Here is a 27,389-nt window from a genome sequence, read left to right on the forward strand (position 1 = left end):
CATACGATGAAGACTGATGAGCGCAGAATACATCAGCACCACGGAGAGCGTCTGTCCCATTAAGTAGTATCAGTCTGTATGAACACTGGCTGTCGACGCACTCTTTTTGAGTTTTACACCGACAGGTAACTACATTCGCAACATTGATTAAGACAATCACACTTGCCTCATTTCAGTCAACTGTCAGTCAGTCCCTCGAAACAACCGCTAATGAGTACAATGGGGCGTGTTTATGCATAACTAGTTTTTCTATTTATGCTTTTTTTAACGCCTAAGTCAACACGGAAGGAAAGACTTGCAATTGAAAATTAGACCTATACGACAAGACAGTTAGACAGGGCTCGTAGCTGTTGGTGTTTTCACTCATCGAAAAGGAATGATATGTTGAAAAGAACTTACCTTTTCTTTATTCGGTAAAGTCTGAGTTCTGGTAAAGGTATCTCCTCCGTTAATACTGATCAGTTCAGCATCTACAGGTGGAAACGGTGCAGGGAAAACCACTACGTCACTTTTCAGCGTGTCTGAGCTGAAACACACGTCATATTGCTGAGTAGATTTGGAGTAAGACCAGCTCCCGTCAGGGTGGGTGGTGATCATTGGGGCGCTGTACCTGCTGAAAGAGCCGTCTGTCCTGTGGCATCTGACAGCTATGAGACTGATGAGGCTGAGCAGAAAGATGACTGACACCGACACAATGGCGATGAGCAGATAGAGATTCAAATCAGAGAAACTGTCCTCCTTTATGGGCACATGTCTGAACTGAGTCTGGATGTCAGCGGTGCTTTCAACAACCACCACCTCAATAGACACAGTAGCTGACAGGGAGGGTTCTCCGTTATCAGAGACCAGCACCACCAAGGGGTGAGTTTTGAGGTCATTGTCACTCATTCTCCTCTTAGTTCTGATTTCTCCGGTGCTGGTTCCGATCCTGAACAGGTTGTTTCCTTTTGGCTCAGACAGGTGATAAGTCAACAGCGCATTGTATCCAGAGTCTGCATCGACAGCCCTGATCTTTGCCACAAAATATCCTGCTTCAGCAGAATATGGGATGCTCTCACTGTTGACGGAGCCGTGCTCAGAATATGGCGCCAGAACTGTTGGATTATTATCATTTTCATCTAGAATTAAAACGTTTACAGTCACGTTGCTGCTAAGCGGAGGAACACCAGAGTCTGTGGCCTGAACTTTGAACTGGAACGTTTTTAACTCCTCATAGTTGAAAGACTGCAGGCTGATTATATCTCCAGTCTCTGAATTAACAGTTACCATTGAAGCCGTCTGCGTGCTCTTAGGCGAGCTATTGATTAAATGATACGTTGATTTTGCGTTTTCATTTAAATCAGAATCTAGCGTAGTCAATTTATGGATAGTAGTTCCAATCGGACTGTTCTCTTTCACATATACATTGATAAGAGATTCTAGGAATTGAGGGGGGTTGTCATTTACATCAGAAACTTGAATAGTAATTACGCTTGTGCTCGACAGTGAAGGTGTTCCTTCATCTGTAGCTGCAATTGATAAATTATACTGGGAAACACTCTCTCTGTCAAGAGCTCCGTCAACCAACAACGAATAGTAATTTTTATAGTTAGATTTTAATTTAAATGGCACAGAACCTGTTATCTTACAATTTGTCACGCCGTTTTTGCCCCTGTCTTTATCGGTGATTGTCACCATAGCGACAGCTGTGCCTATTTCAGCATCCTCTTTCACTGGACTCATGAGTGATGACACCGAGATCTCCGGAGCGTTGTCATTCACATCAATGACTTCGACTAAAACCTTGCTATGTGCACTGCGAGGAGGGTTGCCTTTGTCTCGTGCTTGAACACGAATCTCATATGCCTGATTTTGCTCATAATCAATATTGCTTTTTATGGTAACTTCGCCGGTATTGTCATTAAGGGAAAATTTGTCATCGGGGTTTAAACGCCCCTTTTCCGTAAACGAGTACATTATCTGACCATTAACACCGTCATCTAAATCAGTTGCAGTGAGCGTTAATAACGTTGTGCCAATATTTGCATTTTCAACCACTTGGACCTTGTAGAGAGATTTACTGAACACGGGTGGATTGTCATTTACATCCAGAACATTTACTTGAATCTGTAATGTCCCCGTTTTGGGAGGTTTTCCTCCGTCTATCGCAGTCAAAGTGAGTTCAATAACGGCCTGTTTTTCTCGATCTAATGTTTTCTGCAGCACTAATTCAGCAGACACGCTTTGATCACCATTGGACTGAATATCCAAAGAGAAATAATCGTTGGTGTTTAATTTGTAAGTCTTGACCGAATTTGCTCCTACGTCTGCATCATGAGCTATCGGTAGTGGATATCTTTCCCCGGCATAAGAAGACTCATACATATCAATTGTACATATTTCTTCAGGAAAAGAGGGGGCATTATCATTAATATCATTTATCACAACTTCAATTCGATGTAGGCTGCGAGGATTGCTTAGTATGGCTTCTATATTTAAGGAGCACTTTACCGTATTAGGACAAAGCTCCTCCCGATCTATCCTCTCGCTAACGAACAGTACTCCAGAGTCGTGGTTTATATCAAAATACTGTTGTTTATACCCAGATGTAATTTGAAGACCCGCGGACTGGAGATGCTGAACATTCAGATTTAAATCCTTAGCGAGGTTTCCCACTGCGGTGCCTTTGTCTACTTCCTCTGAAATTGAATAGGATATCTGAGCCACGGACCATTCACAGAGACAAAGAAGAGCGAAAAACAAACTCCCAATATTATCCCATTGTCTCCGAGCAGCCATCGCTATTTAGACAAAAGTGACAAACCCCAGGTTTCTGCCACCTGGGCTATTCGCGAAAAATGAGGAAATATAGATATATATTCATGTATCCATTCTCGCGAAGGATCCGCACTCTTTCGGGCCTCACTCGTCTGTGTGCTGTTTTCACAAAGCAAAGAGACGTGATGACGTTTGAATTTTTTTCACTTGAGGAGGAGTTTTCAAACACTAATCACTTGATTTTTTGCGTGGTCTCTAGCGACATCTTGTGACACTTTGGTATTAGGAAAGGCGGCCCAAACCAGGAGCGGAAATATTATTATATGGTACAATAGAAATAATTCTGTACCTACACATCTACTAGTCAAGAGGTGAATTTTCAAAGACCCTGGCTTAGTGGTTATATTATTTATAGAGCAATCAGACTGTGTGAACATGCGGTTCCATAATTTTTTTGTTATTATAAACTATGATAACTATATATGGAGTAGTTTTACACTGCCTTTGAATTATGTTCTGAACATTCAAAGATTATAACCTGCAACATTTGCCAGTCAGAATATTAGGACCACGGACAGCACCTGAACGTCAACACAGAGAGCTAAAGAAAGACCTTTTTTTTTTGCAGAACCATGGACAGCGGCACTCTGGAGGTTAGTTTCATATAGAGCCATTACACAAGCCTACAAATAGTCTAGCTACGCCACCATTACACAATTTTAACTATGTCGTACTGACCCCCCCCCCCCCCCCCCCCCCCCTCAAAACGCCATCATGTACAACCAAAATGTATGTAGCAGAGAGGCAGCAAACAAATGTCCGGGTTATGAACATCTGCAGCTCTTAATTGTTATTGTCGGCAAAGCTGTAAACAATTTGCAGTAAATATGAGTACTTTGTAGAATTCAGAGTTAACATACAAATTTTGTGATCTGGAAGGATGCCTATAATTATTTCAAAATGTTCGTATATTATGAAATCCACTCACACAAAGTTCACCCAAAGATGAATGAGATTCACTCTATTACACTAATACAATTGAGTATGTCTTACCTTTTCTTTATTAGGTAAAGTCTGAGTTCTGGTAAAAGTGTCCCCTCCGTTAATACTGATCAGTTCAGCATCTACAGGTGGAAACGGTGCAGGGAAAACCACTACGTCACTCTTCAGCGTGTCTGAGCTGAAACACACGTCATACTGCTGAGTAGATTTGGAGTAAGACCAGCTCCCATCAGGGTGGGTGGTGATCATTGGGGCGCTGTACCTGCTGAAACTGCCGTCTGTCCTGTGGCATCTGACAGCTATGAGACTGATGAGGCTGAGCAGAAAGATCACTGACACCGACACAATGGCGATGAGCAGATAGAGGTTCAAATCAGAGAAACTGTCCTCCTTTATGGGCACAGGTCTGAACTGAGTCTGGATGTCAGCGGTGCTTTCAACAACCACCACCTCAATAGACACAGTAGCTGACAGGGAGGGTTCTCCGTTATCAGAGACCAGCACCACCAAGGGGTGAGTTTTGAGGTCATTGTCACTCATTCTCCTCTTAGTCCTGATTTCTCCGGTGCTGGTTCCGATCCTGAACAGGTTGTTTCCTTTGGGCTCAGACAGGTGATAAGACAGCAGTGCATTATATCCCGAGTCTGCGTCTACAGCCCTGATCTTTGCCACAAAGTATCCTGCTTCAGCAGAATATGGGATGCTCTCACTGTTGACGGAGCCGTGCCCAGAATATGGTGCAAGTACTGCAGGACTGTTGTCGTTCTCATCCAGAATAAAAACATTCACAGTCATGTTGCTGCTGAGCGGAGGAACCCCAGAGTCTGTGGCCTGAACTTTGAACTGGAACGTTTTTAATTCCTCATAGTTAAATGATTGCAGGCTAATTATATCTCCAGTCTCCGAGTTTAGGTTTATCATTGTAGGGAGGGGCAGTGATTTACCATTAACGTCTAAAAATGAGTAGCTCACCTGTCCATTGTTACTAATGTCAGCATCAACTGCAGTTACTGTTTTAATAACTGTTCCCACTTTACTGTTTTCTTTCACAGAAACATTTATTACAGATTCTGGAAAATAAGGCGCATTGTCATTAACATCAGAAACATAGACAGTAATAACGCTGATGTTTGAAAGAGAAGGGCTCCCTTCATCGGTAGCTAAAACTGTGACATTGTACTGGGGAGTCAACTCTCTGTCTAGATGTCCGTCAACAACTAAAGAGTAATAGTTTTTGTAATTAGTTTCTAATTTGAACGGAACTGTATTGAGGATTTCACATTTTACTTCACCATTTTTTCCACTGTCTCTGTCTAGAACAGAGACAAGTGCGATAGCAGTACCGACATCAGCGTCCTCGTTCACCGTGTTCAGAAGTGACGTCACGGTGATTTCAGGAGCATTGTCATTTAGATCCATTATTTCTACCAGCACTTTACTATGAGCAGACATTGGAGGCTGGCCTTTGTCCCTCGCCTCCGCTCGGATCTCAAAAGCTTTTCTTTCCTCATAGTCAATTTTGCCTTTTACTGAAATGATCCCCGTTTCAGGGTCAATTTTGAAAATATCGAGAATATGATCCTGATCCTTACTCCGAAGAGAGTAGACTATTTCACTGTTCGATCCTTCATCCGCATCTGTCGCATTTAAGGTGAAGATCGCCGTCCCAATTGGGATATTTTCAAACGTTTTTATTTTATAAAGAGTGCTGTTGAACACAGGTGCGTTATCATTAATGTCTAGCACATTTATTTTAATTTCTGATGTCCCCGTATTTGACGGAGAGCCCCCATCTACCGCAGTTAACAGCAGCTGTATATTTGACTTTTTCTCACGATCTAATGCTTTGTGCAGCACTAACTCTGGAGATATACTCTCACCCCCTTTTTGTGTCGCTAGACTGAAATACTCATTTGGACTGAGCTTATACGCACTAACATCATTTTTACCCACATCAGCATCGCTGGCCTCCGATAACGCAAATCTAAATCCAGGCAAAGTATTCTCTGCAATGTCCAGTATTTGTGATTTAGTGTTAAAAGACGGAGAATGATCGTTCACATCTCTAATTTCTATTTCCAGGCGGTAAAGCTTTAACGGGTTGTTAATCACAGCCTCGACGCTGACGGTGCATTTGGGTTCATCTGTACAAAGCTCCTCTCGGTCTATCCTTTCATTTACATACAAAAATCCGGTCTTCAGATCTACCTCGAAGTATTTCCTTTTTGATGCAACAATTTGGAACAAACGGGACTCTAAATCCTGCACACTGAGGTTCAGATCCTTGGCGATATTTCCGACGTTCGTCCCTGGGTTTACTTCCTCTGAAACAGAATAAGAGAGCTGCGCCGACGCCGCTTCCCAGTAACAATCCAGCAGCACAAGAACAAGGCTTGTAACAATGCACCTCCTAGTATTCGGTAAAGGCATAATTCCGTCGAAAAAGTACAAAGAATATATCCGCAGTTTTGCGTCCACCGTGAAATGATGAGGTGTAACAGAATTCAAGGCAACACTATTTCGATTGTCTTATGTTTAAAGACGAATCCTCCATTATGCCGTCCCTCTCTTCTCGCATGTCTTTGTGATGAAACCCCAGTCGTTCCGGTCTGGGAGGAGCCTTGACTTTTTTTAATGTCACGGTCTATAGCGTCGCTATGTGGTCATTTGGAGAAACCGCACACGTTATCAGTAACTGTAAAATACCTGTCCTCATTTAGAAACGCTGACAATCACTGAATTACAAACGGCATAACCAGTTAGAGTCAGAATTTGTATAAGTTATAAAATGCGTGTCCAATACAGAATGAAACAGTTTCTGAAACCGCGTACACTGGGGGTGTAGTAAAGAATCTGCATCAGATATTCTAAGTCAGCACTGAGGGTGCTCCTCTTACATAAGTAAAACACTGTATATTTAAACTTGCAGTTCTGTGAGCAGAATTCATTAGTCAGACAACTGAAATGTATAAATCTGCAAGATAAAACCTGAAATTACACGCGATAGATGGACGTTATGGGGTAAAGATATATTGCAAAGATGTTTTTTCCCCTCCAACCATTTTCATTTAGGCTTTTAGATTAAAAATTTTTTGACATAACTATATATGTACATCTACAACTTAACTTCATATATTGAACAAAATCTGAATATCACAAGAGAACATACCTATACAGTAAACTGTCCACGTCATGGGGATTCCAAGCGAATCATATGCCGAACATGCGTTCAGTACCATGGATAGCAACATAAAAACGCCACTGTCAATAAATGAAGAGCACCGTACAACCAACTTTTATGTGACTTCGAGGCAAAAAATAAGTGTAAATTGTGAGCCCCCTTTCAAATTAAAAGCAAGTTTACATGCGGCTAAAAAATACTGTTAAAGGCAAAGATGAAAATTATTTGCAGTAAATGGAAGTACTGTCAAGAACTTAGAGCAACAACTCTGGTGCAACCAGAGAGCAAGACTATTATTTTTTCAACATGTCAGTATGTAATAAAATGTACACAACATTATGTTGACCCCGAATTAAAATAACTTTACCTTTTACACAAATAAAATTGAATATGCCTTACCTTTTCTTTGTTGGGTAAAGTCTGAGTTCGTGTAAAAGTGTCTCCTCCGTTAATACTGATCAGTTCAGCATCTACAGGTGGAAACGGTGCAGGGAAAACCACTACGTCACTCTTGAGCGTGTCTGAGCTGAAACACACGTCATACTGCTGAGTAGATTTGGAGTAAGACCAGCTCCCATCAGGGTGGGTGGTGATCATTGGGGCGCTGTACCTGCTGAAAGAGCCGTCTGTCCTGTGGCATCTGACAGCTATTAGACTAATGAGGCTGAGCAGAAAGATCACTGACACAGACACAATGGCGATGAGCAGATAGAGGTTCAAATCAGAGAAAGTGTCCTCCTTTATGGGCACATGTCTGAACTGAGTCTGGATGTCAGCGGTGCTTTCAACAACCACCACCTCAATAGACACAGTAGCTGACAGGGAGGGTTCTCCGTTATCAGAGACCAGCACCACCAAGGGGTGAGTTTTGAGGTCATTGTCACTCATTCTCCTCTTAGTTCTGATTTCTCCCGTGCTGGTTCCGATCCTGAACAGGTTGTTTCCTTTGGACTCAGACAGGTGATAAGACAGCAGTGCATTATATCCCGAGTCTGCGTCTACAGCCCTGATCTTTGCCACAAAGTATCCTGCTTCAGCAGAATATGGGATGCTCTCACTGTTGACGGAGCCGTGCTCAGAATATGGCGCAAGTATCACGGGGCTATTGTCATTCTCATCCAGGATGTAAACATTGACAGTCACGTTGCTGCTGAGTGGTGGGACACCAGAATCTGTGGCCTGAACTTTGAACTGGAAAGTTTTTAACTCTTCAAAATTAAAAGACTGCAGACTGATTATATCTCCAGTCTCTGAGTTTATGTTGATCATTGTAGGCAGCGGCACTAAGTTGTTATCACTGACTAATGAATAGCTCACTCGACCATTTTCTCTCGAGTCAGCATCAGTTGCAGATATTGCTTTCAAAACAGTCCCCACTGGACTGTTTTCTTCCACATACATATTAATTATTGACTCTGAAAACCAAGGTGGGTTATCATTTACATCAGAAACCTGAATGAGAACCAGGCTGGTGCTGGAGAGAGGGGGGCTACCTTCATCCATAGCTTTGATAGTAATATTGTAGTGGGAAATGATCTCCCTATCCAGAGCTCCACCAATAACCAATGAGTAGTAATTTTTATAATTTGTCTCTAATTTAAACGGAACAGAATTCAATATCTCACATTTGACTTCACCATTTTTGCCCCCATCTCTATCAAGAACTGAAACGAGTGCAATGGCAGTGCGGATTTCAGCGTCCTCCTTTACTGTGCTGAGCAGCGACGTCACTGTGATGTCAGGCGCATTGTCGTTTTGATCCATCACTTCCACGAGCACTTTACATTGTGCTGTTAACGGAGGCTGACCTTTGTCGGTAGCCTGCACACGAATTTCAAAAGCAGGATTTGTTTCATAGTCAATTGTTCCTTTAACTGTTATTATTCCTGTTTTCGAATCTATTTCAAATATTTCTAAGACGTGGTCCTGGTCTTTTGAATTTAGCAAATACACAATGTCTTTGTTTGGCCCCTCGTCAGCGTCACTTGCAGTCACTGTAACCACTGTCGTACCAAGTGGTGCATTTTCCGTTATACTTGTTTTATACAGTGTTTTTGTAAATGTTGGAATATTATCATTAGTATCCAAGACGTGAATTATGATCTCTGACGTGCCTGACTTTTGCGGTGTGCCCCCGTCTATAGCGGTCAGTGTGAGTTTAGTTAAAGCCTGCTTTTCTCGGTCTAACGCTCTCTGAAGAACTAACTCGGCTGACACACTCTCTCCTTTGTGCACCGCTAAAGAAAAATATTCATTCTGGTTTAGCTTGTAAGTGTTAATGCCATTTTTTCCCACATCGGCATCGTAGGCCGATAGCACAGGGAATGTAGCTCCTGGCAAAATGCTCTCTGCTATATCGATAGTTTGTGATTTGGCAGTGAAAGACGGTGGGTTATCATTCACGTCAAGAATATTAACCTCAATACGGTAAAGTTTCAGTGGATTGTTAATCACAGCCTCTACATTTATTGTGCATTTTGTAGCTTTCGCGCAGAGCTCCTCTCTGTCTATTCTCTCACTGACGTAGAGAAACCCCGACTTCAGATTTACATCAAAATACTTTCTCTTTGATCCAGTAACAATCTGAAACATACGTGATTCCAAGTCCTGCACATTAAGGTTCAAGTCCTTGGCGAGATTTCCAACAGAAGTCCCCAGGTTTACCTCCTCTGACACGGAATAGGAAAGCTGCCCGGATACTGCTCCCCAGATAGACTCCAAGACAACAAACACTGCATATATTCCAAAGGAGGTCTTTCTTCCCGACAGATGCATAATTCCATACAACGGTTACAAGTCATAGATACTTGTAATGACGTGCAGTTCGCTCAGTACGGACAGATCTTTAGAAAGGCTGAAATAAATGCCAGTGTATTCTCTATATCCATTCTGCGTCGCCCTGCCTCTCATTCTAACAAAGCCCTAACAAAAACGATGATCCTTTTAATGTAGGAGGGGCCTCTACACGTCAACGACCTGCTGGCGGTGTTACGGTCTAGACTGTCGCCTCATGGCCATTTGAAGTAACTACACTGTGGTGAAATCAACACAGTCAGACACTACAATGTTGGTGATTTTAACCAGAATGCAGTCAGACGTCAGCAATGATCATTTAAATGACAACTTCTTCACCTCTCCGTGTATTGCAAAACCTTGAGCGTCGCAGAGTGTAATCGCCGCAATATTTCAGAACCATGGACAGAGGATCATGATGCCGATGCAGCTTGGTAGTCAAAGCACACTTGAGGCCAGGCAAGCTTGAAGGAGACTGCACAGTGTTCGATCTGAACACACAGCAATAAACAACATAACGTTGCTAAAAACACTACAAGATATCCAGACAGCAAGACCAGTCGTTAAAAAACAACAACCTGTGATGGTTCTAAAACAAAGCGCCATGAAGGATAAACAAGTCCCCAAAAAGCCAAAACAAACCGATAAAATTTGCAGTATTTCATGCTTTATCATAAAGGAAACGGATTATGTTATTCTTGTGATACTTTTTATATCAGTGCTTGGAGAAAAATTGTATACTTGTTCTCAAGTTGAATTTTAAGCATTTTTAATGAGTTTAAATATTGTGGCACTGAGGTCAAAGTAAGCAATTTGAAAGGCCATAATAGTATTGAAAGTTCGAAAGGATTTTTTTCGAATAATTATCTTCACACAGACACAGCCAAGCATTACGAAAAGCTGGTCATGAAGCCGAAGGAATCTATTTCCTATTTTAATGTATTTTTTATTCCAATCAAGTGAATGTTATGCTGAGCAGACTCACAAAAACAAAACAAAACAAAACAAACAAAAAAAAAACAAACACAAGTGTAAATGTACATTTTCTGTGCACGTTGCACTATGGGAGCCGACATTACAGCTCTACAAAACAAAGTGGCCTTACCTTTTCCTTATTAGGCAAAGTCTGAGTTCGTGTAAAAGTGTCTCCTCCGTTAATACTGATCAGTTCAGCATCTACAGGTGGAAACGGTGCAGGGAAAACCACTACGTCACTCTTCAGCGTGTCTGAGCTGAAACACACGTCATACTGCTGTGTAGATTTGGAGTAAGACCAGCTCCCGTCAGGGTGGGTGGTGATCATTGGGGCGCTGTATCTGCTGAAAGAGCCGTCTGTCCTGTGGCATCTGACAGCTATGAGACTGATGAGACTGAGCAGAAAGATCACTGACACCGACACAATGGCGATTAGTAGATAGAGGTTCAAATCAGAGAAACTGTCCTCCTTTATGGGCACATGTCTGAACTGAGTCTGGATGTCAGCGGTGCTTTCAACAACCACCACCTCAATAGACACAGTAGCTGACAGGGAGGGTTCTCCGTTATCAGAGACCAGCACCACCAAGGGGTGAGTTTTGAGGTCATTGTCACTCATTCTCCTCTTAGTCCTGATTTCTCCGGTGCTGGTTCCGATCCTGAACAGGTTGTTTCCTTTTGGCTCAGTCAGGTGATAAGACAGCAGCGCATTGTATCCAGAGTCTGCATCTACAGCCCTGATCTTTGCCACAAAATATCCTGCTTCAGCAGAATATGGGATGCTCTCACTGTTGACAGAGCCGTGCTCAGAATATGGCGCAAGTATCGCGGGACTGTTGTCGTTCTCGTCCAGGATTAAAACGTTGACAGTCACGTTGCTGCTGAGTGGAGGAAGACCAGAGTCTGTGGCCTGAACTTTGAACTGGAAGGTTTTTAACTCCTCATAGTTAAACGACTGCAGACTGATTATATCTCCGTTCTCTGAGTTGATGTTTACCATTGTAGAGAGTGGCAGTGAGTCACTGTTATTCTGTAAAAACGAATAGCTCAACTGACCATTTTGATCAGTGTCAGCATCATCTGCTGAAACAGTTTTGATAACTGCTCCTACTGGACTGTTTTCTTTCACACAGACATTGATGACACTTTCAGTAAATAGAGGTTTGTTATCATTTACATCAGAGACGTGTACATTAATAACGCTCGTGCTGGACAGAGGTGGGCTTCCTTCATCAGTAGCAGCGATACTGATATTGTATTGAGAAGAAGTCTCTCTGTCAAGAGGACCATCCACGACCAACGAATAGTAATTCTTGTAATTAGTCTCTAATTTGAAGGGGACATTATTGGAGATTTTACAGTTCACCATCCCATTTTTACCTCCATCTTTATCAGATACTGAAACAAGAGCGATGACGGTGCCAATGGACGCATCCTCTTTCACGGAGTTCAACAGTGATGTGACTGAAATTTCCGGAGCATTGTCATTGACGTCTAAAACTTCAATCAGTAATTTGGCATGTGAGGTCATTGGTGAGGAAGCTCCATCACTGGCTTGTACTCGAATCTCAAAAGCGTTATTCTCTTCAAAGTCGATAATCTTTTTATTAGTTACAGTCCCAGTTTTCACATCTATAGCAAATGGATCAGTCTGTTTCCCCTGATCCATGTCAACAAAATAGTATAGTATTTGTCCGTTCTGACCCGCATCTAAATCGGTAGCATTTAATGTTATTATCGATGTTCCAATCTCAACGTTCTCAAATATACTGGCTTTGTACAGAGTTTGACTGAATACAGGAGCGTTATCATTAATGTCTAACACATTGACTACAATGATCATAGTGCCTGATTTAGCAAGTGTTCCTCCATCAATGGCAGTCAGTGTGAGTCTAATCACAGACTGTTTTTCTCTGTCTAAAACTTTCTGAAGCACCAATTCGGGGGTCAAACTCTCTCCTTTGTGTGTAGCGAGAGAAAAATGTTCATTTTGACTCAGCTTGTAGGTATTTACTGAATTTTTTCCAACGTCTGCATCACGAGCTCGTTTCAATAGAAATTTTGCTCCTGCCGAAGTGCTCTCTGTGATATTAATTGTCTGGGACGTGCTGAGAAATGAAGGTGAATTATCATTTACATCTAATATCGAAATTTCAATCCGGTACAGTTTCAGTGGATTATTAATAACTGCTTCGACACTAACTGAACATTTGGGATCATTACCGCAGAGCTCCTCTCGATCTATTCTCTCATTAACGTAGAGAGCACCAGTCTTTAGATTTACCTCGAAATATTTTCTCTTTGATCCAGCAACGATCTGAAACATGCGAGATCCGAAATCCTGGACATTGATGTTCAGATCTTTAGCGATATTCCCGACAACAGTTCCGACGTTGGCCTCCTCTGAGACGGAATAAGAGAGCTGCCCAGAGACCGTTTCCCAGTAACAATCCAGCAGCATGAACAAGAAATATATCCACACAGAGCTCGATCTATCCAGTAAATTCATGATTACATACGTGGAGATTGCGCATTTGTGCAAATACGGATAATATGTCACAGCAAGTACGAAATCCAAGATCAGTGAGGAATTATTCCAAGGAAATATTTCGAAATGTTTGCAGCGCAGCAAGACAACCGCTCTTTGTCGTCCGACCTCTCTTTGTAACAAAGCCCACAGATGCATCATCCGCTCAATCTGGGAGGAGTCCCAAGTTACCAAACAGATCGTTCAGATGTGATGGTCTGCAGTGTCCTCCTGTGGACATTTTTCATAACTACATGCCTCGTTAACTATAGTACCATTGGAACGGGATATACATACCCGTATGATTTAGAACAAAACAAACAAGCATACCATTTCAAATTACAAGGTGAAGAACTGAGAATAACGGCTAGTATGGATCCCACGGACAATTGAAATATACGTTACTACACTTCATTACTTATAAGATTCTGACTTGTTTTACAAACTAACAAAAAATCAAGCAAAAGGCTTCAATCACAGGGGTATCGTGAATATACAAATGCACTCCATTTTTTAACTGATTAAATATGGAAGTGCAGCGACGAATATGGACCCGTTCAGCACACTTTATGCCACCTCTAATATATTGTTTGGCAGTTAATAAACATGTTAAAATGTTTGTTTTTTTTTTTTGTTTGTTTTTTTACACACACACACACACACACACACACACACACACACACACACACACACACACACACACACACACACACACACACACACACACACACACACACACACACACACGTACGTATATATGTATGCATGTGCAAACGCTGCTTTTGATCGCGATTCTGCTCTGCAGGCTTCAAGAAACACACGATCCGAACGTGGAGTTCAGCACCACGGTCAGTGAACCTCCCATTACAATGAGAACTGGCAAATAAGAAAACCGGCAACCAGTTCACAGCAGGCTACAGTCTATAACATCAGCCTGAAAACTTAAGAATCGTGTTCACGTGTTCTTGGTGTTTCTTACGTCGTATTTCAGTATAGTCTGTGTAAATGCTATGCCATGGATTTTGATAGCAACGTGACATAAAGAAATAACATTAACAAACCGTCTCATGTCACGACCCTTTCACCACATGAAAAAGTGCAGCAGTGAGGACTTATTCTAGCTGTTCTCTTACCTGCTCTTTGTTGGGTAAAGTCTGAGTTCTGGTAAAAGTATCTCCTCCATTAATACTGATCAGTTCAGCATCTACAGGCGGGAACGGTGCGGGGAAAACCACTACGTCGCTCTTGAGTGTGTCTGAGCTGAAACACACGTCATACTGCTGAGTAGATTTGGAGTAAGACCAGCTCCCGTCAGGGTGGGTGGTGATCATTGGGGCGCTGTATCTGCTGAAATTGCCGTCTGTCCTGTGGCATCTGACAGCTATTAGACTGATGAGGCTGAGCAGAAAGATCACTGACACCGACACAATGGCGATGAGCAGATAGAGGTTCAAATCAGAGAAAGTGTCCTCCTTTATGGGCACATGTCTGAACTGAGTCTGGATGTCAGCGGTGCTTTCAACAACCACCACCTCAATAGACACAGTAGCTGACAGGGAGGGTTCTCCGTTATCAGAGACCAGCACCACCAAGGGGTGAGTTTTGAGGTCACTGTCACTCATTCTCCTCTTAGTTCTGATTTCTCCGGTGCTGGTTCCGATCCTGAACAGGTTGTTTCCTTTTGGCTCAGTCAGGTGATAAGACAGCAATGCATTGTATCCAGAGTCTGCATCTACAGCCCTGATCTTTGCCACAAAATATCCTGCTTCAGCAGAATATGGGATGCTCTCACTGTTGACAGAGCCGTGCTCAGAATATGGTGCAAGTATCGCGGGACTGTTGTCGTTCTCGTCCAGGATTAAAACATTTACAGTCACGTTGCTGCTGAGTGGAGGAAGACCAGAGTCTGTGGCCTGAACTTTGAACTGGAAGTTTTTTAACTCCTCATAGTTGAAAGACTGCAGACTGATTATATCTCCGTTCTCTGAGTTGATGTTTACCATTGTAGAGAGTGGCAGTGAGTTACTGTTATTCTGTAAAAACGAATAGCTCAACTGACCATTTTGATCAATGTCAGCATCATCTGCTGAAACAGTTTTGATAACTGCCCCTACTGGACTGTTTTCTTTCACACAGACATTGATTACACTTTCAGTAAATAGAGGTTTGTTATCATTTACATCAGAGACGTGTACATTAATAACGCTTGTACTGGACAGAGGTGGGCTTCCCTCATCAATAGCACTGATACTGATATTGTATTGAGAAGAAGTCTCTCTGTCAAGAGGACCATCCACGACCAATGAATAGTAATTCTTGTAATTAGTCTCTAATTTAAAGGGGACATTATTGGAGATTTTACAGTTCACCATCCCATTTTTACCTCCATCTTTATCAGATACTGAAACAAGAGCGATGGCGGTGCCAATGGATGCATCCTCTTTCACAGAGTTCAACAGTGATGTGACTGAAATTTCCGGAGCATTGTCATTGACGTCTAAAACTTCAATCAGTAATTTGGCATGTGAGGTCATTGGTGAGGAAGCTCCATCACTGGATTGGACTCGAATTTCAAAAGCGTTATTCTCTTCAAAGTCGATATTTTTCTTATTTGTTACAGTCCCTGTTTTTTCGTCTATAGCAAAGAGATCAGTTTGCTTCCCCCGGTTTATTTCCATAAATGCATAAGATATTTGTCCGTTCTGACCTCCATCTAAATCGGTAGCATTTAATGTTATTATCGATGTTCCAATTTTAACATTCTCATACACACTGGCTTTGTACAGAGTTTGACTGAAAATAGGAGGATTATCGTTAATATCTAACACGTTTATTATAATGGCCATAGTGCCTGATTTAGCAGGTATTCCTCCATCAATGGCAGTCAGTGTGAGTCTAATCACAGACTGTTTTTCTCTGTCTAGAACTTTCTGAAGCACCAGTTCGACCGTTATGCTCTCTCCTTTGTGTGTAGCGAGAGAGAAATGTTCATTTTGACTCAGTTTGTAGGTATTTACAGAATTTCTTCCAACGTCTGCATCGGAAGCTTGTTTCAATAGAAATTTCGCTCCTGTTGCTGCGTTTTCCGTGATGTTAATTGTCTGGGACGTGCTGAGAAATAAAGGGGAATTATCATTTACATCTAATACTGTAATTTCAATCCGGTACAGTTTCAATGGATTATTAATAACTGCTTCAACACTAACTGAACATTTGGGATCATTACCGCAGAGCTCCTCTCGATCTATTCTCTCATTAACGTAGAGATCACCAGTCTTTAGATTTACCTCGAAATATTTTCTCTTTGATCCAGCAACGATCTGAAACATGCGAGATCCGAAATCCTGGACATTGATGTTCAGATCTTTAGCAATATTCCCGACAACAGTCCCGACGTTGGCCTCCTCTGAGACGGAATAAGAGAGCTGCCCAGAGACCGTTTCCCAGTAACAATCCAGCAGCATGAACAAGAAATATATCCACACAGAGCTCGGTCTATCCAGTAAATTCATGATTACATACGTGGAGATTGCGCATTTGTGCAAAAACGGATAATATGTCACAGCAAGTACGAAATCCAAGATCAGTGAGGAATTATTCCAAGGAAATATTTCGACATGTTTGCAGCCAGCAAGACAACCGCTCTTTGTCGTCCGACCTCTCTTTGTAACAAAGCCCACAGATGCATCATCCGCTCAATCTGGGAGGAGTCCCAAGTTACCAAACAGATCGTTCAGATGTGATGGTCTGCAGTGTCCTCATGTGGACATTTTTCATAACTACGTCTTTCGACTATAACAACATTTGAATGGGATATATCTATACATTATCCGCATTACATAGAAAAAAATGAAGAATTCCAGATCTGAAGGTAAAAAAAAAAAAAAAAAACATCAAAACAAATCAAACAAAAAAAAAACTGTTATTAACAAATTATATTTATCACATGGACTGTTCGATGTCACATTATTAAACTTGGTTTTATGTAACGTTATGAGTTCTTTTTGAAACTAACGGAAAAGTCAGCAAATGTCTTTGATCACAGGGTTTTGGTGAACAAGCAAATGTAAATTTTTTTCTGATTAAAAATGGTAGTGCAACCAATAAATCCAACATGTTTTCTTCAGGACACACTATGATATCTGTAATAGATTAAGTAGTTATTGGATATGGTACACCATTTTTATCAATACTGCATTTGAACGCGGTTTGTTTTCGAGTTGGAAGAAAAAGATACATTGCTAAAGTTGTATTCAGCACACATAGCAATCCTCGCATTAGAATTAGATCGGCAGTCAACAGTAACAAAGACAACGGGCTACACATTCACAGCCGAATACAGTCCATAATATCGACCAACAAGCCTAAGAATCCTGATTACCTTTTCTTGACGTTTCTGTAGTCATGATTCAGAAGTCCATGCGAAGAAGCATTGCTATTTACATGGCAATACGAAATAACCAAAATACACATGCGTCGTGTCACGATCCTTTGACCACATGAAAAGGTGCAGCAGTGAGAACATATTTTAACTGTTTTCTTATCTTATCTTTGTTGGGTAAAGTTTGAGTTCTGTCATTAATTAGCAATTAAAAATAAATTTCATGAAATCTATACCGATGGGAAACACATTTTCCCCCCTATTATGGGCAAACAAACTCCCCTCTTTGCACCCCCGAGACCACACACAATACGCTGCACTTATTTCAACACCGCGGAAAACCGCATACATCTTTTTAATGTAGAAAAAATAATAATAATATGCGAGGCTTATGAACTTAAGATTATGTCATTTTCTGGCTCGTGTGCAACTGTACATGTCAACACATACCCAAAGCCACAAACCACATTTTAAAATAAAGTCTGGAAAATTGCAATTCAATTAACAGCACACACAAGAAAGGGAAAACGCTGCATTTGTCAGTTGTCGAGAGTGAAATTATACAAACTGCTGGACACAGTTTCTTACCTTCTCTTTGTTGGGTAAAGTCTGAGTCCGTGTAAAAGTGTCTCCTCCGTTAATACTGATCAGTTCAGCATCTACAGGTGGAAACGGTGCAGGGAAAACCACTACATCACTCTTCAGTGTGTCTGAGCTGAAACACACGTCATACTGCTGAGTAGATTTGGAGTAAGACCAGCTCCCGTCAGGGTGGGTGGTGATCATTGGGGCGCTGTACCTGCTGAAAGAGCCGTCTGTCCTGTGGCATCTGACAGCTATGAGACTGATGAGGCTGAGCAGAAAGATGACTGACACCGACACAATGGCGATGAGTAGATAGAGGTTCAAATCAGAGAAACTGTCCTCCTTTATCGGCACATGTCTGAACTGAGTCTGGATGTCAGCGGTGCTTTCAACAACCACCACCTCAATAGACACAGTAGCTGACAGGGAGGGTTCTCCGTTATCAGAGACCAGCACCACCAAGGGGTGAGTTTTGAGGTCATTGTCACTCATCCTCCTCTTAGTTCTGATTTCTCCGGTGCTGGTTCCGATCCTGAACAGGTTGTTTCCTTTTGGCTCAGTCAGGTGATAAGACAGCAGCGCATTGTATCCAGAGTCTGCGTCTACAGCCCTGATCTTTGCCACAAAATATCCTGCTTCAGCAGAATATGGGATGCTCTCACTGTTGACAGAGCCGTGCTCAGAATATGGTGCAAGTATCGCGGGACTGTTGTCGTTCTCGTCCAGGATTAAAACGTTGACAGTCACGTTGCTGCTGAGTGGAGGAAGACCAGAGTCTGTGGCCTGAACTTTGAACTGGAAGGTTTTTAACTCCTCATAGTTAAACGACTGCAGACTGATTATATCTCCGTTCTCTGAGTTGATGTTTACCATTGTAGAGAGTGGCAGTGAGTCACTGTTATTCTGTAAAAACGAATAGCTCAACTGACCATTTTGATCAATGTCAGCATCATCTGCTGAAACAGTTTTGATAACTGCTCCTACTGGACTGTTTTCTTTCACACAGACATTGATGACACTTTCAGTAAATAGAGGTTTGTTATCATTTACATCAGAGACGTGTACATTAATAACGCTCGTGGTGGACAGAGGTGGGCTTCCTTCATCAATAGCAGTGATACTGATATTGTATTGAGAAGAAGTCTCTCTGTCAAGAGGACCATCCACGACCAACGAATAGTAATTCTTGTAATTAGTCTCTAATTTAAAGGGGACATTATTGGAGATTTTACAGTTCACCATCCAATTTTTACCTCCATCTTTATCAGATACTGAAACAAGAGCGATGGCGGTGCCAATGGACGCATCCTCTTTCACAGAGTTCAACAGTGATGTGACTGAAATTTCCGGAGCGTTGTCATTGACGTCTAAAACTTCAATCAATAGTTTGGCATGTGACGTGAGAGGAGAAGCAGCTCCATCACTGGCTTGTACTCGGATCTCAAAAGCGTTATTCTCTTCAAAATCGATATTTTTCTTATTTGTCACAGTCCCAGTTTTTTCATCGATGCCAAACAAATCCGTTTTTTTCCCTCGACCCACTTCACTGAATGAATATAACACCTGTCCATTTTGACCTGCATCTAAATCAGTAGCATTTAATGTTATTATTGATGTTCCAATCTTTGCATTTTCATACACACTGGCTTTGTATAGCTTTTGACTAAATGTAGGAGCGTTATCATTAATGTCCAACACATTGACTATGATCGTCATACTGCCTGATTTAGCAGGTGTTCCTCCATCAATCGCAGTCAGTGTGAGTCGAACTACAGACCGTTTTTCTCTGTCTAAAACTTTTTGAAGCACCAATTCTGGCGTTATTCTCTCTCCCTTGTGTGTCTCGAGGGAGAAATGTTCATTTTGACTAAGCTTGTAGGTATTTACAGCGTTCCTACCAACGTCTGCATCATGAGCTGGATGCAGAGGGAATTTCGCCCCTGCTGCGGTGATCTCTGTGATGTTCAATATCTGCAACGTACTTAGAAATGAAGGTGCATTATCATTCACATCTAATATTGTAATTTCAATCCGGTACAGTTTCAGTGGATTATTAATAACTGCTTCTACACTAACTGAACATTTTAACTCATCACCGCAGAGCTCCTCTCGATCTATTCTCTCATTAACGTAGAGAGCACCAGTCTTTAGATTTACCTCGAAATATTTCCTCTTTGATCCAGCAACGATCTGAAACATGCGAGATTCCAAATCCTGGACATTAATGTTCAGATCTTTAGCGATATTTCCGACAACAGTCCCCTGATTTACCTCCTCTGAGACAGAATATGAGAGCTGTCCAAGCACCGCTTCCCGATAACAATCCAGCAGCACGAATAAGAAATATATCCACACAGAGCTCGATCTGCCCGACACATTCATTATTCCAAAAAATACAAAGAAATTACATTGAGATTTTTTTTTTTCAGTATCGTCAAAAAGTGAAGCACGAAGCCCAATCGTAAAATCCACGAAATCGGTGTTTATATGCCACAACAAACGTTGCCAGGTCTTTCTCCTTCACTATCTCTGTCTCTTTGTCTCAAGCGTCTGAGAAAAATCGTCATCCTCTGAATCTGGGAGGAGTCGCGATCCTCCGACGAGGAAGAATAAATGTAATGGTCTACAATGTCCCTGTGTGGACATTTGCGGGAACTACATTCAGTATCAAACATAACAAATACGCTGACATAGATGGTCCCTGAAATATTTAGACATCTTCAAATGGTGTGTGTGATCCCGACGTTTGTGCGACAATTTCCTTTTCATTCGTAGAAATAAGTAGTAAGTAGAATCCAAAGGACCAACCAATTGCCGTTTTTCTATATTAACAGTTTTGAATTCTGAAAAAAAAAGCTGAACATATATTCAAAATTAAACTATGCCAAAAAAAAGTTTAATCACTTCCATTCCAGTGGCAAACTTATTTTGCTTATTTTCACTTAGATGCCACCAAACCCTTTAATGAAACTTCATTACATTCAGCAAATTACGGACATTGTGCAGTAATATGACTAATTTCTCACTGCCCTACTATTTTCTTGATTAATATGTGAGTCGAGATAGGTCCATGTCCTCGTAAAAAAACTACTCACAACTGACGGTAAATATTGAATCTACCTGAAGACCACTGATGAGCTCTTTCAAAGTCTTCAGCATTGAAAGAAACATGCATCAGTGCACCAAGCGTCGTAAGCACATCCCAGAACATTTGCAAGAAGCACACATTCAGTTTAGTAAATTCAGCACCATGGATAGTGACGTGCACTGCAAAATCGCAGTGCGTCACAGTTTGTCACTCTACTCAACTTACACTTCATACCAGTAATAAATCTAAGAAAGAGCATTAAAGAAGACTCCTCATATGTGTGTAAGCGTTTTTTTTTCTTTTGTTTTCTAATGGAAGGCAAGATGATTAAGCGCTATGTAGGAAATGCGTCATGAATCAGAAGCCATTATAGAAGCATAAAAGACGAAATAGACTCACCTTCTCTTTGTTGGGTAAAGTCTGAGTTCTGGTAAAAGTGTCTCCTCCGTTAATACTGATCAGTTCGGCATCTACAGGTGCGAACGGTGCAGGGAAAACCACTACGTCACTCTTGAGCGTGTCTGAGCTGAAACACACGTCATACTGCTGAGTAGATTTGGAGTAAGACCAGCTCCCATCAGGGTGGGTGGTGATCATTGGGGCGCTGTACCTGCTGAAACTGCCGTCTGTCCTGTGGCATCTGACAGCTATTAGACTGATGAGGCTGAGCAGAAAGATCACAGACACCGACACAATGGCGATGAGCAGATAGAGGTTCAAATCAGAGAAACTGTCCTCCTTTATGGGCACAGGTCTGAACTGAGTCTGGATGTCAGCGGTGCTTTCAACAACCACCACCTCAATAGACACAGTAGCTGACAGGGAGGGTTCTCCGTTATCAGAGACCAGCACCACCAAGGGGTGAGTTTTGAGGTCATTGTCACTCATCCTCCTCTTAGTCCTGATTTCTCCCGTGCTGGTTCCGATTCTGAACAGGTTGTTGCCTTTTAGCTCAGACAGGTGATAAGACAACAGTGCATTATATCCCGAGTCTGCGTCTACAGCCCTGATCTTTGCCACAAAATATCCTGCTTCAGCAGAATATGGGATGCTCTCACTGTTGATGGAGCCGTGCTCAGAGTAGGGTGCAAGAATTGTTGGATTATTATCATTTTCATCTAGAATTAAAACATTGACAGTCACGTTGCTGTTGAGTGGAGGAACACCAGAATCTGTGGCCTGAACTTTGAACTGGAATATTTTTAACTCCTCATAGTTAAACGACTGCAGACTGATTATATCTCCAGTCTCTGAGTTGATGTTTACCATTGTAGAGAGTGGTAGTGAGTCACCGTTATTCTGTAAAAACGAATAGCTCACCTGACCATTTTGATCAATGTCAGCATCATCTGCTGAAACAGTTTTGATAACTGCTCCTACTGGACTGTTTTCTTTCACATAGACATTGATTGCACTTTCTGTAAATAGAGGCTTGTTATCATTTACGTCAGAGACGTGTACATTAATAACGTTCGTGCTGGACAGAGGTGGGCTTCCTTCATCAGTAGCAGTGATGCTGATATTGTATTGAGATGAAGTTTCTCTGTCAAGAGGACCATCCACGACCAGTGAATAGTAATTCTTGTAATTAGTCTCTAATTTAAAGGGGACATTATTGGAGATTTTACAGTTCACCATCCCATTTTTACCTCCATCTTTATCAAATACTGAAACAAGAGCGATGGCGGTGCCAATGGACGCATCCTCTTTCACAGAGTTCAACAGTGATGTGACTGAAATTTCCGGAGCGTTGTCATTGACGTCTAAAACTTCAATCAATAGTTTGGCATGTGAGATCATTGGCGGGAAAGCTCCATCACTGGCTTGTATTCGGATCTCAAAAGCATTATTCTCTTCAAAGTCGATCATCTTTTTATTAGTTACAGTCCCAGTTTTTTCATCAATAGCAAACAGATCCGTCTGTTTCCCTCGACCTACTTTGCTGAATGAATATAACACTTGTCCATTTTGGCCTTCGTCTAAATCGGTAGCATTTAATGTTATTATTGATGTTCCAGTCTTTGCATTCTCGTACACACTGGCTTTGTACAGAGTTTGACTGAATACAGGAGCATTATCATTTATGTCTAACACATTTACCGTTATAGCCATAGTGCCTGATTTAGCAGGTGTTCCTCCATCAATAGCAATCAGTGTGAGTCGAATCACAGGCTGTTTTTCTCTGTCTAAGACTTTCTGAAGCACCAATTCCGGCGTGACAGTCTCTCCGTTCAGTGTCTCGAGAGAGAAATGTTCATTTTGACTCAGCTTGTAGGTATTTACAGTATTTTTTCCAACGTCTGCATCGTCAGCAGGTTGCAGGGGAAATTTAGCTCCTGCCGCTGTGTTCTCATTAATGTCGATTACCTGTGACGTGCTGACAAATGACGGGGAATTATCATTCACGTCTAATATTGTAATTTCAATCCGGTACAGTTTCAATGGATTATTAATAACCGCTTCTACACTAAGTGAACATTTTTGTTCATCACCACAGAGCTCCTCTCGGTCTATTCTCTCATTAACGTAGAGAGCACCAGTCTTTAGATTTACCTCGAAATATTTCCTCTTTGATCCAGCAACGATCTGAAACATGCGAGATTTCAAATCCTGGACATTAATGTTCAGATCTTTAGCGATATTTCCGACAACAGTCCCCAGATTTACCTCCTCTGAGACGGAATAAGAGAGCTGTCCAAGCACCGCTTCCCGATAACAATCCAGCAGCACGAACAAGAAATATATCCACACAGAGCTCGATCTGCCCGACACATTCATACTTCCAAACATTCAGGAAAATCGCATAGAGAAATCTTTTCAGTATCGTCCCAAAATCAAGAATCGAAGCCCGATCAGAAAATGAACGACACTAATTTAAAGTGCTGCACCGCAATCGTTGCCAGGTCCTTCTCCTTTACCCTCTACGTCTCTTTGTTTCAAACGCCTGAGAAACATCATCATCTGAATCTGGGAGGAGCCGCGATCCTCCGACGAGGAAGAATTAATGTGATGGTCTACAATGTCCCCATGTGGACATTTGAGAGAACTTCATCCTGCATCCAACACAACATTACAAATACACTGACATTGCCGGACTCTGAAATATTTTGCAAGAAAATAATAGGATTGTGAACCTGCATATACCACAATAACCAATTATAATTGTTTTTAGCACGTCTGGCTCTTCTCCAAACTAACTTACAAGTTAACGAAAAAAACAAAGGACAATGCTCATTCATAATTGTGTTGTTTTTTTTTTCTGTAAATTAACGTTTATTCAGCACCAGTAATATTCAATCCAAAAAAATAAAAAATAATCTGAATTCGATATTCATTAAAACAATGCTTCGAATTCAAATAAAAGTTAGTGTTATCAGTTCCCATTGAATGTCAAACATACACCTTTGAAAGACGATTCGAGAAAAACTTTAAATTGCACTCCTTACTGGCATACTGCAATAATATGCCAGCTTTGCCACAGGTCAAGTCTTTTCTTGATGAAAATCTGGATTCGGGTAAATCCTTTCCTTCCTAAAAGACCTGCTGAATCAACTGACTGTGAAGATTCAATCTACTTTAAAGACCACTGCTGACATGTGTCAGAAACATAATATTTCATAAGATGTGCGTATGTGTATCAAACGTGGTACATACATTCTGATATTTGCAAGAAATATACATTCAGACGTATTCAGCCATACAGACAATGACCGGCACATTATAACGAATAGGATATCATTGAAGTGACCAAACCATCGCCAAATACGCAGTTTAACTCATACTTGCTGACTTGATATAAAAATTGACTCAAACGGGAGCTCTAAGTTATTTTTCGTGTCTGTTGAAGTACAAAGCCCATTAAAATAAGTTTCTAAAATGGACAATGTCGTTTAAAGTTATTTCCTTACCTTCTCTTTGTTGGGTAAAGTCTGAGTTCTGGTGAAAGTGTCTCCTCCGTTAATACTGATCAGTTCGGCATCTACAGGTGGAAACGGTGCGGGGAAAACCACTACGTCACTCTTCAGTGTGTCTGAGCTGAAACACACGTCATACTGCTGAGTAGCTTTGGAGTAAGACCAGCTCCCATCAGGGTGGGTGGTGATCATTGGGGCGCTGTACCTGCTGAAAGAGCCGTCTGTCCTGTGGCATCTGACAGCTATGAGACTGATGAGGCTGAGCAGAAAGATGACTGACACCGACACAATGGCGATGAGCAGATAGAGGTTCAAATCAGAGAAAGTGTCCTCCTTTATGGGCACGTGTCTGAACTGAGTGTGGATGTCAGCGGTGCTTTCAACAACCACCACCTCAATAGACACAGTAGCTGACAGGGAGGGTTCTCCGTTATCAGAGACCAGCACCACCAAGGGGTGAGTTTTGAGGTCATTGTCACTCATCCTCCTCTTAGTCCTGATTTCTCCGGTGCTGGTTCCGATTCTGAACAGGTTGGTTCCTTTTGGCTCAGACAGGTGATAAGACAACAGCGCATTATATCCAGAGTCTGCGTCTACAGCTCTGATCTTTGCCACAAAATATCCTGCTTCAGCAGAATATGGGATGCTCTCACTGTTGACAGAGCCGTGTTCAGAATAGGGAGCGAGAATTGTTGGATTATTATCATTTTCATCCAGAATAAAAACATTCACAGTCACGTTGCTGCTGAGTGGAGGAAGACCAGAGTCTGTTGCCTGAACTTTGAACTGGAACGTTTTTAACTCTTCACAGTTGAAAGACTGCAGACTGATTATATCTCCAGTCACTGAGTTGATGTTTACCATTGTAGAGAGTGGCAGTGAATTACTGTTATTTTTTAAAAACGAATAGCTCATCTGACCATTTTGGTCAATATCAGCATCCTGTGCAGATACTGTTCTCAGAACTTCTCCGACTTTGCTGTTCTCTTTTACATAAATATTAATATATGGCGATGAGAAGTGAGGTGGGTTGTCATTGACATCAGAAACGTGAATAGTAATAATACTGGTGCTGGAGAGGGAGGGGTTGCCTCCATCGCTCGCTCTAATGGTAACATTATAATCAGAGATGCTTTCGCGGTCTAGAGGACCATCAACTACCAGTGAGTAATAATTTTTATAGTTGGTTTCCAATTTAAAGGGAGCATTGTCCTCTATGGCACAGTGCACTTCACCATTCTTACCGCCATCTTTGTCCAGCACCGAAACAAGTGCAATAGCTGTGCCTGCTTTAGCATCCTCCTTCACTGTGTTCAGTAGTGACGTCACGGTTATCTCAGGAGGGTTGTCGTTCAGGTCCAATACTTCCACCAGCACTTTACAATGAGCAGACATTGGAGGCTGGCCTTTGTCACTGGCCTGTGCACGAATCTCAAACGCTGAGTGTTCCTCAAAATCCACATTTCCTTCTACTGTCAGTGTGCCTGTATTTGGGTCGATTTTAAAAATCTGCAGTACGTGGTCCTGCTCTTTTGTGCTCAGTGTGTATATGATTTCTTTGTTTGTTCCTTCGTCTGCGTCTGTAGCGTTTAAAGTCAGTAGTGTGGTACCTATCGGCACATTTTCAAATACACGAGTTTTGTACAAGGATTTCGCAAACACTGGCGTATTATCATTGATGTCTAAAACATTAATAATAATCTCTGATGTTCCAGACTTCGGCGGACTTCCATCATCTAATGCTGTTAAAGTAAGCGTAATCAGAGGCTCCTTCTCTCTATCTAACGCTTTCTGTAACACTAACTCAGTAGAAATACTCTCCCCTGACTTGCTTACTGCTAATGAGAAATGTTCATTAGTGCTGAGCTTGTATGTGTTTATGCCGTTTCTTCCTACATCTGCATCGTAGGCTTGCAGCAGGGGAAATCTTATCCCGGGTAATGTGCTTTCTGCAATGTCTATACTTTGTGATTTTGCAATGAAATACGGAAAATTATCGTTAACATCAAGAATACTGATTTCTATACGGTACAGCTTTAGAGGTTCGTTCATCACAGCCTCGACATTTACAGTACACTTCACAGCTTTCGCGCAGAGCTCCTCTCTGTCTATTCTCTCATTCACGTAGAGAACACCAGTCTTCGTATTTACCTCGAAATATTTTCTCTTCGATCCAGCAACAATTC

The 27,389-nt window shown here is 41.7% G+C and overlaps 2 protein-coding genes across 26 annotated transcripts in view; both read right to left on the bottom strand.

Moving 5' to 3' along the window:
* The window catches only part of LOC111572933 (protocadherin alpha-C2-like), a 189,585-nt gene that overhangs the window by 61,543 nt on the left and 100,653 nt on the right, over nt 1–27,389 (bottom strand). The window contains exon 1 of one of the 25 annotated variants that reach the window (XM_055016485.1): nt 25,198–27,346. The exons of 18 other annotated variants lie outside the window; for them this stretch is intronic. In XM_055016485.1, coding sequence (XP_054872460.1) covers nt 25,198–27,255 — 2,058 coding nt within the window. In that variant the 5' untranslated portion in view covers nt 27,256–27,346. Of the gene's footprint in view, nt 1–399; nt 2,949–3,810; nt 6,343–7,339; nt 9,854–14,368; nt 16,881–18,204; nt 20,729–21,688; nt 24,213–25,197; nt 27,347–27,389 lie in introns of those variants that run through there. 6 more of the 25 variants (XM_035951251.2, XM_055016476.1, XM_055016477.1 and 3 more) reach the window with 6 other exon arrangements.
* On the bottom strand, nt 10,794–13,412 carry LOC129350331 (protocadherin alpha-8-like). Its single transcript, XM_055016526.1, has one exon. The coding sequence runs from the start codon at nt 13,395–13,397 to the stop codon at nt 10,809–10,811; it is 2,589 nt and encodes an 862-aa protein (XP_054872501.1). The 5' UTR covers nt 13,398–13,412; the 3' UTR covers nt 10,794–10,808.

This window comes from Amphiprion ocellaris, chromosome 13 (genome assembly GCF_022539595.1).
Source record: "Amphiprion ocellaris isolate individual 3 ecotype Okinawa chromosome 13, ASM2253959v1, whole genome shotgun sequence".
NCBI classification, from domain to species: domain Eukaryota; kingdom Metazoa; phylum Chordata; class Actinopteri; family Pomacentridae; genus Amphiprion; species Amphiprion ocellaris.